This window comes from Gobius niger, assembly GCF_951799975.1.
Source record: "Gobius niger genome assembly, chromosome: 23".
NCBI classification, from domain to species: domain Eukaryota; kingdom Metazoa; phylum Chordata; class Actinopteri; order Gobiiformes; family Gobiidae; genus Gobius; species Gobius niger.
This window is the reverse complement of record NC_136874.1, coordinates 6,001,615-6,017,428: the sequence shown is the minus strand read 5'-3', so window position 1 is coordinate 6,017,428 and position 15,814 is coordinate 6,001,615. Positions and strand designations below refer to the sequence as shown.

General features: G+C 41.1%; 1 protein-coding gene across 1 annotated transcript in view; it reads right to left on the bottom strand.

Moving 5' to 3' along the window:
• Nucleotides 1–15,124, bottom strand: part of nbeal1 (neurobeachin-like 1) — a 47,800-nt gene extending 32,676 nt beyond the window's left edge. The window contains exons 1-8 of the mRNA XM_079582090.1: nt 14,936–15,124; nt 14,277–14,643; nt 3,802–3,893; nt 2,385–2,546; nt 2,235–2,316; nt 2,032–2,159; nt 1,819–1,901; nt 1,200–1,285 (exon numbers count right to left, since the gene is read on the bottom strand). Of these exons, the coding sequence (XP_079438216.1) occupies nt 1,200–1,285; nt 1,819–1,901; nt 2,032–2,159; nt 2,235–2,316; nt 2,385–2,546; nt 3,802–3,893; nt 14,277–14,327 (684 nt within the window). The 5' untranslated portion in view covers nt 14,328–14,643; nt 14,936–15,124. The remainder of the gene's footprint in view (nt 1–1,199; nt 1,286–1,818; nt 1,902–2,031; nt 2,160–2,234; nt 2,317–2,384; nt 2,547–3,801; nt 3,894–14,276; nt 14,644–14,935) is intronic.
• Nucleotides 15,125–15,814: the final 690 nt, after the last annotated feature.

Genomic DNA, 15,814 nt, shown 5'->3' with positions numbered 1-15,814 from the left:
AGTCGGAACAGTGCATATTAATGAACATACATGGGCCTCATGCATGTAAACACGCCACACCGGATTGCTATGGGCTAATTTCCATCCGTCGTCCCCCCTTGGGCTCTCTCATTCATCCTGGACTATTGTACATGTTTATAGTAGTGGGAAACTGGAGTACCCGGAAGAAAACCTACGCAGACACGGGGAGAACATGCATCTCCACACAGAATGGCCTCATCTAGGTGGGAATGGAACCCATGACATTCTAGCTGTGAAGCACGAGCACTAACCGCTCTACTACTAATGTGGTTTACTTTTGTTTGGTTTAGTTTGCAACCTTAGTTTATTTGGTTTGTTTGCACTTTTGCATACCATACATCTTTTTGTTAACCTTTTAACACCACTTTGTTTGAAATCATCTGTTACAATAGTTTTATATAATTACAATTTTATTTAACCTTTTACATCTTGGTTTACATGTATTTTATCTACACTCTTGCCTCTTACTGTAATTGATTAATTCTATGTTGATGTTTTTATTGATTGTATTTGTTTTCTTATATTTATGCAACTGTGAAGCACTTTGAATTGCCTTGTGTATGAATTGTGCTCTACAAATAAACTTGCCTTGCCTTGCCTTTACTTCCCTCCACCTTAGCAGAGCTGGGTCGTAATAATTAGGGGCTCATCTGGGATCTTAACAACCCAATCCCACTTTAATAAAGTTGTAAATATGATGTAATAGATAAGTTTTGATTCTGAATTGGCTTTGTCTAAATTTGTTTTAGTGTTTGTTGATTGGGTGCTTCTTCTAGTTTTGCCCGTGGCTGGTGTTGTTGGTCCTTTTGTGGTCCTTGTTTACAATAGGTTAGGTCAACTTTGCAAGGCTTTTTCAGTTTACATTCTTTGCCCGTCCTTTACTGATCCACTGGTATTTTAATTGTATCTTTTTTTTTTATTGCATTTTGATGTGCATGGAAATCTTAAAATCCCTGAGGTCACTATATTGTGAGTCAAGCCTAGGCTTTTTTTGCACAAAATCTGTGATCAAATATTTAACCATGATCAAATGTTGTGCACCGACATCTCTGTTTATCTAATGCATAAATAAAACCGGTTTGTGGGAGAGAGAAGGCGCAGCTAGACACTCATGTTCCTGAATTTTGATGGCTTTTAGTTGCATAATTGGACTTTCTACTTTCCCCTAACGGCCTTACCTGGTCACCTGCCACTATGGCCCCGAACAGGTGCAGCAAACAGCATTTCAAACTCTCCTTTAGATGCTCGCTCTCCTGGAAGCACTCTGTAACGGGAAGCAAACACAGACAAGAGATGTGTAGGCGCGGGCGTGCTATCTACGCAAATAAAGCAGAACCGCAAAATGAAACTAAAGCTCCCAACAAACATCCTGTACTTCGCCATCGCACAGCAGCCACACCTCGGCAGGAGCTCCAAATGTAAATAGTACCACTTTGTTTGGATGTTTTGGAGTAGATAACTTGGACATAGGGGGGGGGGGGAAAGGTATGCGGCTCTCAACTGGAGGTCATGGCAGTTTTGGCTATCTATTAACTGATCTGTCAACAGCTTCGATGGGACAGAAGCAACGTAGAGGCTCCACGATGTCGCTTAACTCCATGCCGATCATACCACAAGTACGGCAACATAATAAGGCCCTTGTGATGTATTTAATTCACAAACCAAAACAACAAACAAACCCACAGTCCAGCTAAATCAAATTTTCATTAATCTGCACCACCTCTCGTGAAGGATAGAGACAGAAGATGAATTTAGACGAACACCGCAATGTCAGAAATAGACTTGAGTCGAGCTTACGATAAAAGAAAGGAACAAACTCCACAGTGAGCGGTGCGGCCTTGTACTTCTGCCTGCTCCTCTCCACGGTCCCCAACTGTTCCCTGATAACACAACAACACAAAGCATTCATTAATATGCATCACCGACTGTTTCATACAGAGGCTGCACAGTATATTCCCAAATATTTCAATAGGTACTGATGCAAAATATCCATGTATTGAGTATCGTTACCCGCTGGTCCTATGTCTCCAGTTGTGGTAAGGGTCGTATAAGCTCTCACAGAAAGCTAGAGCGTGACGGACGAACTCTTCCGCCTGACTCTGGTCCGCCATCTCCTTCTCTTTGGTCTTGCTTTTCAACTACAGCCAAAAGAACTCCATTTTAGTCTTACACATAAAGTCACAGTTACTTAATCCATTATCTGACAGACCAACCTGCTGAATGTATAGCGTGGTCATGTTGATAATGTGATTGATGTAAGAGCAGGTCCCAATTTCCTCCACATTGGACAAGTTCCTGAAAAAAAACAATACAATTCTCCATTTTGTCCCATTTGTCGGTATTTGTTTGCACTCGTTGCCGACCTGCAGATGACGATGAGGAACTTGAGCAGGAGCAGAGCCAGGTTTTGCTGCTCCGGCTCCAGTCCGTCCGAAGCCTTTTGGACGCACTGCAGCAACTGGTGACGCAAAACCTGCAGGATGTTGTCGGGCAGCAGGGTCAGCACCGGGGGCAGCTCCTCGGGTCTGGGGGGCAAAAATAAACAAATCCAAAAAAAGAGTTGGCATATATAAAGCATGACAAGGCAACAACGATAAAATATGGCTAAAAACTGAGGCAGAAGTGAAAGGAAAGGCAGTAATAGTTGTCTGTTTCATTTATAAAGTGTGCAGGTGTGGGGGCTCTTGCTGCCTCTTCAGTGTTTCAGAAGAAGGAATGTGTAGGACTCAAATGTCTAGCTCACAAGCTAGCTGTTTGTTTACTTGTAAAAAGCTGCTGAATTCGTGACCATTATGGACTCTCCGCATTAAAAAAATCCACTGAACCTCCACTAAAACACGGCAAAGACGTACAAAAGCATCCAGAATCCACAGGATTTGCGGAAAAAAGAAAAAAAACGTAGCTAAACCAAGAGAGAGGGAAGTTGCTGCTTGTTTACTCGTTGCCATGCTGTGATCAAAGTCAAAGTAGAGGCTTTTGCTGTCAGTTTCTTTGATAACATCATTGGAGGAATACAATGATACTAGTTTTGTGCGATTAGCCACTACCATTAATGCAAAACAGAAACAAATATTGAAATACTTTACACAGCACACCCTGTTCAACTACAGCGTGCACCAACAATGTGCTTTGATAACAGGGAGAACACCAAATAATGATCCCTTTATGGAAACATGGGAGTTTGAAATAGGAGTTGTTCAAGCACAACGCTGGCTATGGCAAAAAAACAAGCTGGCATTACGGGAAAAAATAGCATCTCTCGAGTGCTCGGCTCATCAGAGAGATTGCAGCCAAGTGTGTGTAAGTGTAGTGATGAGGTGGAGAGGCAGATGTGACGGCTGCAGGAGGAGGGAAAGAGAGATCCATAGGGAGCCACGAGAGGGAAAGGAAAGAGAGAGAAAAAGAATCTTAAAGTCATTAGAAAAGGGGAAAAACAGAAGCTACCGTATAATGACGGCAACTTTATGATTGATTAGGGAACCGTTTTTCATATAAACACTTCATAATGGGCTGGGGTTTAATGTGTTTGGTTCAGTATTGCTGAAATGTGAATATGCCGTGATACAGCCAAAGCAACAACAGATTAACAGGGCTGAAAGAAAGGGATGTTAGGATTAGGAATAACCAAATCCTCACACCTTTGGCAGGGTACAAAAAGACATTTTAGAGAGAGTGAAAGGGGGTTGTGAGCATGAAGACATTCAGCCAATTGTGAAAAAGTTGATGGTTCGAGTCAACACACACAGATTCGGATCATATCAAACCGTGGTTCTTGTTTACCTGGTTGGGGGCTTTTCGAAATCCACATTGAGGCATCTCTCATAGGAGCTGATGAAAATCTCCAGCCATAACTTCAAGTAGTCCGGATCCCTCTGCAAGAGACAGAAGTAAAAATGGATTTGTTTGGTTAGCCGTAAGCCAGACTCAAATATGTTGCGCATTCAAAGCATAAACCGCTCGCTGTGGAAAAGATTTCTCAAGTATTTCGCCTCCTTTTAGACTCCTTTGTGTATCGACACAATTGCCGCGAGCCGTAAATATGTCCGTCTGCAAATGCTTGGCAATTACAACAAATAGCTCGCTTAATTGCTGCCTTTTCTATTCAAAAACAAATGAGCAATTATGGCGTATTGTGTTCATGGTAGACTCATTTGTAGCCAAGATAATGTTGACTTTAGTCGGCCATGTGGAACAAAATGCCACAGAAGGGAGTGGGCCAGTCCGTGTTAGGTGATCTCAAACAATGCAATCTGGTAGGGAAACCGGTTAGGCTTCATTTTAGTGGGACGTCGTGGGGGCAGCTGACTGAGCGATCGGCATTTTCTACATTCCTGGATCAATGCCCTGACGAGGACTAAGGGAGACTGAGCAGGGGTAGATGGAGGTTTCTCGTGTGGGATTCTGCATTGGTTAGGTGATGAATGTTTAAAGCATTGCGAATCAAGCAGTTATTATGAGACGAGCTGGTGACGTCCCGCTCCCACCAAAGTCATGAGTCAGGTCTGAGGAGGTGAGCCCGTTATGAAATTAAGTTCTTTATTTGTCATTGTACAAGCACACAACGAAATAGTGCTCAGGTGTTGACCCGCGTGTTTTGGAGGTCAGGGAAAACGTAGCACCCGGAGTAAACCTGGCTGGCTGCCTTCAGAGCTCCCCTGAAACGGTGCATCACCTCCTGCGTTTGCCCCCGTTTCAGAGCCTGATGTCCCACACTGGTCAGCTCCACCTCCTCCTTCCTCTTCAGCTCCCTCCGCTCCACCACAGTCTTTCCCCATCCTCTGGGAAGAGCTTAGCAGTTAATCTGTCTTATTCTCCATTGAATATCCATTAGCCGGAACAATAGGCAGAAGGCATGTGTGGCTTGCCCGGATACCTTCTCCTTTGTCCCTTCCTTGTTTCCAGTAGTGCCTCTTGTGACGCCTCCACTGTGCTGCAGGTGTAAGGGGCTCTCGGTGCCTCTTAAAAGTTTCAGAAGAAGAAATGTGTCTCAAAAGTGTTTAGCTCATAAGCAGCTGTTTGTTTACTTTAAATGGTCCCGTTTTCTTTACTTTACTTTCTAAAAGTAAACAAACAGCAGCTTATGACCTAAAGACATTTGAGACCTACAGATTTCTTCTTCTGAAACACTGAAGAGGCACAAAGAGCTTGCCTTTTATTCTTTTTACTGGGTGAAATGTTTCAGTCCGTCATGATTATTACTTTATCTACTTATCATTCACTAAATGACAGATAAACATGACATTTTTGGGCTCAATATTCAACGTCTGTATATTTTTTGGCATTTTTGTCACATTTTTCTCATGTAATACTGTATTTTTTACCCTAAGTACCCTCATGTTTATAGTTGGATAGTTTTTCAATATATCAAACTTCTAATTCCATTATCATGCCAGACCTGTACACAGTATAGCTTTATAGTAAATTTGTTGACTTGCATATCTCAAAATGTATATACTGTAGATTAAAAAGACCTACTACTAAAAAAAAAACACTAACTTAAATTTTTCTGCCAAACTTTGCAGATCAAGCAACAAATACAACAGCAGTGCCAAGATGTTGCCCAAACCAATCATGAAATGGGGCACCCTTAGCTTAGTGACGGTTTTAGCACAGCCTTGAGCTAAAAATAAAGATTATAAGGGACTTTTAAGGTTTCACACTGGAGTGAAATCTTGCAGCAGGCAGGGTGGGTGTCTTTTTTTTTTTTTTTTTCAGGGAGACAGGCGACTTGCGTGCGTGTCCAGGAAGCAAGCTCGCAGCATTTCCCAGTGAGGTCATCAGAGAAGTGATTCTGCAAAACTGTTTTGGTGACGGCCGGAGAGGAGAGGGATAGAGAGAGGGGGGGGGGGGGGATAGGGAGAGAGGGGGGGGAGGAAGACAGAGAGACAGCCATGGCCACGTGTGAATAATATTGTGGTGGGAGAATGTGTAACCCAAGCTGCGCGAAAGAGGCAGTTTGAAATAGACTGTGTGGGCATTGGAGGGGACATGACCCATTTGTTCCGAGCATCCGAGGAAACTTTCCAATGAAAACGTGTATACCGTCATGGAAAACATTGATGGAGAGGTGCAAGTAAGAAAAGACTCCACCTGGTAAGTTAGTGGACAAAAGATGTACAATTTACTGAAAGCCACACCATGTAATATTTCACCCGATAAATAGAACATAATACAAGCATGTGGGATGTCTCCAGCAACTGACTAAAGGCAGCCAAATATGAGATTTATACAGGTTAGGTCCTCCTCGTCCAAATCCATTCTTTGATTAACAACTGCACAAAAAGGGCTTTTCTGTGTCTATTTCGTCATTACGTTTTGTTTTGCTGGCAACTGTAAACTCCGAAATGTTACACAATGTGCCTTTAATTTTATAGGGCATTCATTGAAATACTTTGAAATTCAGTGAGTGCCCTATAAAATTGTATAATTTCTGGTACTCAGGAGACGTTGTGTTTTGTGATATTGGTGTTTCAATGATCACACCTGTCACCTGTCATAGGCGAGAGTTTTTGTAATGTGATTGAGCTTTGCGTGCAGTGGGCGGAGTCAGTCATCTCTAATATTGTTTGCCAAAAAAATTAACTAAAAATAACCTTTGGCAGTCCTAGGGTTTATTGGTTCTTTTGTCAAGAAAATACAGTAAAGTGTGAATAATAGGTGCAACCATTAACTTTAGGTTTAAGTGAAGTATGATCAAATATGATGCCTGCCTTTTTCCCGCTGTAATTTCACTACGTCCTCCAAAACCAACACATATATCATCACTTAACACAATTACTCACCAATAAAATGTGTGAGTTTCATCAACTTACTATGGTTAGTTTTAAAGTTATGTAAAGAAATGAATCATGAATTTAGCCAAACTCTTTTTCAGACTTCAGAGAAAACAGGAAGTTGAGCGACCGGTCTCTGCTGATTGGCCAAATGCCACAGTAGTGATCTCTTCTGATTGGCTGAGTGAGGACTACATGCTTCTTTACCTGACTGATGTGCAGCAGGGAGGCCATAAGGTAAAGTGTGTGGAAATGACCAAAAATAGTCACTAAGGAGGTGTGAGGTCAGTGGTTTAGAACTCATAACACCAAATACCACCTCATAAACCATCTAAATACCATACCAGACCAATTTTATTCACTTGAAAAACTTTTGGCTAAAGTGCAAATCATAAAACAAGGGAAGAAGTAAAACAGTCCTAACACAAGTCAATTAAATCAAACGTTCTACCAGACTCTGTAAATTTCAAGCAATAATCTGTGTCACTATATCATTCAGTGTAGCTTTTTGAGGCCAGATCTGTTCAGTTAGTAATTGCAGAATGCCGTCGTCTACAGGGAGATAAGGCGCATGTTTTGTCTAATTGCGCTTCAAGTGAGCCAGCAGTTTCTCCCTCGGCGCATGTGCCCAACAGCGGTGACTGTGTTTGAAAGAAGAATGTCCTCATTTAGAGCAGCGGCAGTGGCGGCGGCCCGGGAGCACAGAGATGCCCATTGAGGGATAGGACACACCCAGCTCTGCCCTGTTTACCCACGTAACCTCAAATCAACCGCCCAGCCTGTACAGCAGACACGGGACAGGAGACAGAATGTGTACTCAAGTAAGTGACAACTCCGGAATAATGTAGAAGTATGAATATCCAGGGACAAAAACACAAAAGAGAAAAAGTGCCTCAAGTGACTCAACTTTCATGGAGCAATACTGTCAGGGTAAAGTAAATAACAATAAAAGCTGCCACCACGATTGATAACAACATAACATTATCGAAAGCAAGAACTGAAAAGAAATATAGAATCTTTATATCCAAGTTTTGATGCGGCTGTTCATCAAAATTGAAAAGGAAAAAAAAGGACAAAAAAGGGGGGAAAAATGTGGAAAAACTGGAAAATTTTGGGAAAATTGTGGGGGAAGAATTGGGTAAATTTGGGGGGGAAAAGGAAAAAAGTGGGGGAAAGATGTGAAAAAATTTGGGGGGGAAAAAGTGGAAAAGTCTGGGGAAATTTGGGAAATATTTGGGTAAATGTGGGAAACACTTCTGGGCAAATTTTTTGGAATTTCTTTTTGAATGTTTTCACCCAAAATGTTTCCATTTTTTCACCCAATTTTTTCAATTTTTTTGAAAACAATTTAGAATTTTTTAGGAAAAAAATTCTGGAAAAAAATATAGAACATTTGGGGGATAAAACTTGATGATTCAAAATGGGGGAAAAATAAGAAAAACTTTCTTGGTTGTTTCACCTCAAACAAATGATACAAATGCAAAAGAAATTAAATGGAAGGAAAAGGAATAAATGCACATTATGAATCTGTTTTATGGTTCTATATGACAAATATTTAAGCACAAGTATCAAAAAAAGTGTCGTTCAGGCATCGGAAACTATGTGGAAGTCTTTGACCCGGATAAATATAAGTGAAGATTTAACTATATTCTCCTGGTGCGGCAAAGATTAAAACTCTACATTTCTTCTTCTTCAAAACTCTACATTTCTTCCACCACTATTATGCCATTAACCCAATGTTCTGGACCAAACTGCATTTCAATCAATCATTTCTCAGGAGGCCACATTCTCCAACGTGAGTGAAAAAGGCGTCTTTTATAGGAACGAGGTCAAAAGCCACGCGAGTCGATTCGCTTCCCTTGACAGAATTAACAGTGACAAGACCGGCGGCCATATTGGATTTCTTAAGTAATGAATGGGAGTCGATGTCAGCGTGTGTGGGCAAAAATCATTCACTGAGACCACAAACACAGGACATGGAGAGAGGACATTAGACAGTGAAGAAAGGACATTTCAATATATTAATATAGCCAGTAAAATGAACCCATAGTTCTTTTCTTTAAAGCAAACGTCTGTGTAAATAACCAAAGTCTTTATGGAGTCTTATGCCGCCCAACCCTTCTCAACTCAGCCGGCTTAAAGTCTGTGGTTTCTTTTATAGCAGTGAACATAATAAAGGCAATTTGCATAAACTACTGCAGTGATCCGAGCCAAGCTTCAGCATATTCTGTCCTCAAGCAAAACACCATTACCCCACATTGCCCAATCCAGTCTCCAGCAGCCAAAAATATGAATTGCCTCAGTAAAAGTCAAGACTATGATGTTCGAAGTGACAGTAAAGGCCTAAACTTTCCTCCTCAGTGGCTAATCACTTTCTACTGTAGTTCATGTACTGGTATGCACAGTAAGCGCCCTGAGGCAAGCTTTTTCTTCCTGCTTACTTCATCCCAAGCATGCCTCCTCCTCGTGCTATGAATATCTCCGCAAAAACACTGATGTCATTGATGCTGTGCTGTGTTAGTCGTGCTCCGTTCTCGTGTTCTTTACTCCCTCCCCTTTGGCTGCTGAAGAACACGTCACTCTCAATGTGGACTTCATGGACGACGTAGTGCGGTCGCAATGTAGTGGCAGCAGACTTGGCCCTTATGGCAACATGAGGGGGACGTTTTTAAACATTGCGGCGGGGCTAATTCTAGACCACTTCCACCCAAACTGGTCATCCAGGGGCACCCCAGTAACCGCGCCCTGTCTGGGGGAGAAGGGTGGGGCTGCTGATCCGACCCAAGACTTCATTAAGGGATCAATGTAAAAGGGCTTAGAGACTTTAAACTGAGCAAAAATGTGTAAATCTGTATAATATCCTATGTTTTTGGTAATCATTGTAGAAACTAGAGGTCAACGGATATATAGGGCCAATGTTTGGGTATAACAATATCGGCTATATATTGGTTAGCGACAAGTTTGTTATACAGTTTGTTAAATACAAGTTTCACTAAACCGCAGTCAACAATGATAACATAGAGTCTTTATTAGGGCTGGGTACGGTTAAACAATAACCAGTCTGGTATTGGAATAAAAGGTTTAAGTACTATTGGTACTGAAAAATTAAAAGTACGTTCCGAAAAATAAATAAAATCTTTATATTCAAGTTTTGATGCTGTTGGTCATCCACATTTAAAGAACTAAGGAGGGAAATTTTGAAAAAATAAAAATAAAAAATTGGGGTACATTATTTTTTAATAGAAAATTTTAAGGGGAAAACGGGGAAAAAGTTAGAAAAAAAAACATGGAGAAAAAAATTGGGAGAAAAAGGGGGAAATTTGGGGGGGAAATCTGGAGAAAAAAAATTGGGGGAAAACACGACAAAACTGGTTAAAATTTTGAAAAAGAAAAACAAAACTTGAGAGGTGCTTTTTCTGCCCCTGTTATTGTTTCACCTCAAACAAATGATACAAATGCAAAAGAGGTGACGGTAAATGGAAGGTAATGGAATAAATTAACAGTATTAATCTGTTTTTTGGTTCTATATGACAAATAAAGTAGTATAGGTTTCGAAAAAAGTATCGTTCAGGTATTGGTATCGAAAAACAAGTCTCCTTAAAGTACCGTTATCGAAAAAAACAAAATCGACCAAAAATATCGGGCAAGCATATCAGTATCGGCCAATAGAAATCCCCTGGTCGACCTCTAGTAGAGACGCCTTATCATTTCAGCCATATTATCCATATTGACTGAGAGCAGCCTGCAGTGGTTTCTCTTTGGAGCATAAGGGAAGGGGCAGCGCAGACTGAAGGCAGCTGACAGGAGGGAGATGGTTACGTAAGGCTCTTGTTTGTCGTCTGTGACCTCTCCACCTCCGTCTACGCAACTGGAGTCGCCCTCCAGCAATGGCACAACAACCTAATATGTTTTTGGAAAACAGAGAGAATGGTGGAGCTCGATGTTATGTATAACTTGAAGCCGCACTGGGAAACAATCCACTGTGTGTAAGATGATGCTTTATCTGTTCATGAGCTGTCCAAACTTTCCGAAACAATTTAAAGGCCCTACACACAATAACATTTCCATAGTCCACTTCTTAAATGTAAAGTAACTGGGATAATGATAAGCTTTAACTACAAAAGGTTATCAGCACTCTAGGAAATCTATCCCCGGCACTGTCAAATTTAAATTGTAGATAAGTAATCAGTGTGGGGGTGGTAAGTAAAAACAAAGCTAATGCTACGCTAACATGGAGCTATCAGAGGAGGAAGAGCAGGTTTATAAAGGACAGAGAGGTCAGACCTGCATGTTTTGCACTCAATCAAAACAAACAGCCACCTTCTACTGCTGATGACTCATGCAGGGTTTACACAGGCAGAAGCAGGTCGAATGTAATGCTTTTTAATGCCCATACTGTTTTAATTCTATCAATGGAGAAAATAAAAAATCGTAACTTTTAAACCCCCAGCTGAAGCGAGACTCGGCAAAAAAAGTGGAAAAAATGTGATGAAACAGAATGTGAAAAACAACACGGTCTTAGCTTTTAAATGAGGTGTTGCACTGGCCTGTAGGCTGTAAGCTCCAGTCAAGAAGCGTTTAGATTTGGGTAAAGCTGAACTGGAGAAAATGCGCTTGGTTAAGAGGAAAGAAGAAAGAGAACAGAGGAAAGAGAATTGGACAAAACGGGAGAAAATAATGTGGTCAATTTCAGCCAAAACTGCAGCTGAATATTTTCTTGACCAGTTGTCTCCAACTACCAGACCTGGGTCCAGATCCGGACCCCAGACCCTTTTTATACTCTCAATATACTTAATTTCTAAGGCTGAAATAACAATTATCTAAACAATTTGAATAACATTGAAATAAAATGGCAAAATTATTGATTCATTGATCATCTCTGCTATTAAAATATTCTGCGGACCTCAAATGGATTTAGTTCTTTTCTAGACCATAAATATGATATATACTATGAAATTATACAGTAAAAAGCGTTGAGCAATGGCATAATAGAAATGTAGGTTTGATGCCAGTTTGGATCCGACATAATGCTTTTTACTGACATTTAAGGCCTTGATTATGGCACAATTCATTTGATGACATTTAATGCCCCACGGAAACCCTGTCATGTGACCACCAAGGATTTCAAGAACTATAAACATGAAGGATCTTTTGAAAGCAAGAAACCTTCACAATCAAATGCTACAGAAATAATGAAGCAAAATCACTCAGAACAAGAAATTTCCGTCTTTCCGACTAGAGGACCACAGAGGGTCTCCACGCTCCGCCATCCAACACCAAAACACAACCACATTCCTCCTCAACTTTAACACCACGTGACCTTAGCTACCGTCTGCTGCTTCTCCTGACTGACAACATATCCTGGCGACTCTCTCTCCCTCACACAAACACTCAGGAAGCACGGCACACATGGCCCGGAGACTCCCTGCTGAAGCTATACCGAGCATTTCAGCTGCTGGGGGAGAGATGACCACAGCAGCATATTTAAAGCCTTTACTCTCTCAGTGCCCGGCAGCCCCGATGGAGGGAGAGGGATCGGCTCACTGGATGAAATGAGCTGATCTTTTCCAGAAAGTTTGTATTGCACGGTAGAGGAAATAGATGGTGATAATATGCTAATCCTTGATTGATGCTGACTGACGAAAAAGGCTTCTAATAAATGATAACTCTTTTAGAAATATGGTTTAAAAAGCCTGTTTAGATGTGGTGGTGTGGTCTTCTGAAAGTATAGCTTTAAAGGACACAGCATGGCATTTTCACAACTGTGTGTGGGCTGACAGCACTATGCGCCCACACCACAAGATACTAAAAGATGCATTAGATACTATTCACGTCTGCAACATGCAATACACTGAACCAGTTCTAGTTTGCGGGCAGGCTTGCTGTTCATGCACTTTTGTTCCTAACAGAGGGATTATTCCGAGCCACATCTTAAACGCATGTCGAACAGATTTGCTTTCATGGGCTCAGTGCTGCAGAGGAGGTTGTGTAGTGTAGTGTGTGTGTGTGTGTGTTTGTGTGTGTAAATGTAGGATTACTGTAGGGAGCTCCAGCCCCGCAGCGTCACGTGAAAAGCAGCTCAGCCCGGCATGTTTGTAATGTGCCACACTCTATCGCCAAGTACATTAAACCGAGCCAAAAGCTGACTCAAGGGAGCCGTCTGTACTCAAGTGTCGTTCATTGATGCCTATAGGAAAAACAAAGGAGGCTAGAATGCATACTACAACCTTGGGCACTCATACTGATGTTTACAGCACAACTGACTAATTAGTATTGACTATTATCTCAGAATGCTGTCTGAAAATGAGCTAAACAAACAGGGTTGGTGTGAAGAGTGTGGAAACACAACTCCATATTAGCCATGTTGACAGACCTTTTTATTTCTGTAACTCTTCGCAGACAGGAAATGAGATATTGACCTTTTTAGATTTTTACGAGATATGGGTGGCACAACCAAGCGCTCCCTTGTGAATTGGTAATGCACCTTCAAAAGCTAATGTGTTGCCGAACAATCAATCCACCACTTCCTACAAGCAAATTAATTAGTCTCTGTTATAATGGCGGTTTAGGAGGGACTGAAACACCAGCCAGAACCTTGTATATCTATGTTATGATTTGGTCCATTATAGTCAGCAACTGTGCTTATTATACCGTATTATGGGAGAACATGCTGTCAAGACTCAGAGCGTGACAATATATCAATTTTACAATATATCGCGATATTTTGCGGGACGATGCAATACTTTTAAATCCGATATGGATACTTTTGATGACGTCATGCATATTAAGGAGCACTGTCATGCATATCAATGAGGCAGCACTATTTTCACAGTAAAAGTAGCATGTTTTTTTTGTAATCGTGATGTATCGCAAGTTATTTATGTGCAATATATTGATTATCGCGCGTATCGTGAGATAATCGTTATCGTAAGCCATGTATCGCGCATCGTATTGAATCGTGAGGTACCCAGAGGTTCCAACCTCTAGTCAAGACATTTGTAATAATATTTCATGGTGGTTCCTGTGGGTTGTATGCACGGCTGAAACAACTAATCGATTAATCGACGACTAATCGATAATTGAAGTAGTCGACAACTATTTTAGTAATCAATTAATCGTTTTCTGGTTCACACAGACACAAATAGAGCAAAAATTAAACGTAAATGTAGTATTTTTAATGAAAATCTACTTTGTTTTTAATAGTTAGGGTCTGTAGTGTTTTGTACATTGTAAATTTCATGAATATCCGTCTGTGTCTCATCCAATCAGAAGCAGAATTAGCACTAAGAGCCTCCAACAAACATTTACTTTAAGTTTACTCCATCAAAATCTCCTCAAGTGTCGCCACTCTAGCGTTATGTGATGAAAAAATTAAAAAAAATCCTACACCATTCACAGCCAATCGATTAATCGGAAAAACAGTCGATAGATTAATCGATTACAAAACAATCCTTAGTTGCAGCCCTGGGTGTATGAGCTTACCTTTGTGGAGTAAAGCATCCACACTTCGTACAGTCTCTCCTTGGATGCCATGGCACCAGCAAAGTGGCACCCTCCTCCTCCAACCCAGAAAGGCAATACAATCCCTCTGCAATTACTTCATGCTTTCTCAGTCGTGAGCCATCTGTACAGGGTCGGGGCGAGGGAATAACACCATGTTGTCCAACTTTCTTGACAACGTGTCCCCCTTTTCACGGGCAGATGTCTTGGGGGAGAAAGCAAAAGCAGCAAGTTTTTCCTCAGCTTTGCTCCATGGCACAGTGGGGGAAAAAAAGAAAATCCCCCAACAGCTGGGCCTCTTCTGCTCCTCTTCTTGGACGGATAGTTGCTGCCCCTTGCTGCGTTGGCTCTGTTGAATACAATAACAAACATAGTTACACCTTCAAGACTCTGTTTTCATTATGATTCCAATATAAAGTAGAGGCACAGTACCACAAATACACAGAAATCTACTGTCCTCCCGGTGTACTTTGAGCTTTAAGGAGCGGTACGTCAGATTACACCGCATTAATCATACATATTCTGTGGTATGCGACATGCGTTCATCAAATCGGTAAAAGACAACATCCGTGACTCACAAACAGCTGCACAGCGCCTTTGGGGATCGCCTCGGGTATCAATACAGCAATAGTTCAGCCTACCTGCCCGTGTTAGCTTCGGGCTAGCTGTCAAAAAGCTCCTATTTGAGCCAATCCTTTCCAGCGCCTCCTCATGTGACACATCCACCTCGTCAACACCGGTCCGTACAAGCGTCAAAGTCTCGTAAAATCTCCAAAAGGGCGGCTTATAATGCCAATAAAAGTGTCTGTTCGGTGGTTATAGAGGCATTTCCTCACCTGAGAGCAGCGATGAGAAACTGTCAAGAGCCGTTGTTTGCAGAGTTGTTGCAATCAAGCTAATGGTACACGTGCAGGGAGCGACTTCCGGTTTATTTTATTTCAAAATAAAATAGACATTCATCGAAATACCCTTAACCGAGTGCATTTCCAGTTCAGCGTTACCCAAATCTAAAAGCTCATAGCTTATAGGCCAGTGTAACGTCGCATTTGAAAGCTAAGACCTACCCCGCATTGTCGTCACATTTTTCCCACATTTTCATCACCTTTTGTCATGTTTTCGTCACATTTTTGTCATTTTTCATTACTTTTTCATCATCATTTATTTGTCACTTTTTCGGAACATTTTCATCACTTTTTTGTTGTGTTTTGGTCACGCATTTTTTTCACCTTTTCATTGATTTTTTTCACTTTTTTGTCATGTTTTCGTCTCTTTTTGTTGCGTTTACGTCACGCATTTTTGTCATGTTTTCGACACATTTTCATTACTTTTTTGTTGCGTTTCATTAGTTTTTGTAACTTTTCCGGAACATTTTCATCATTTATTTGTCACTTTTTCTGAACATTTTCATTACTTCTTTGCTGTATTTAGGTCACGTATTTTTGTCACTTTTTCATCGTTTTTTTGTCACGTTTTCGTCACATTATCATCACTTTTTTGTGCGTTTTTTGTATGTTTTCGTC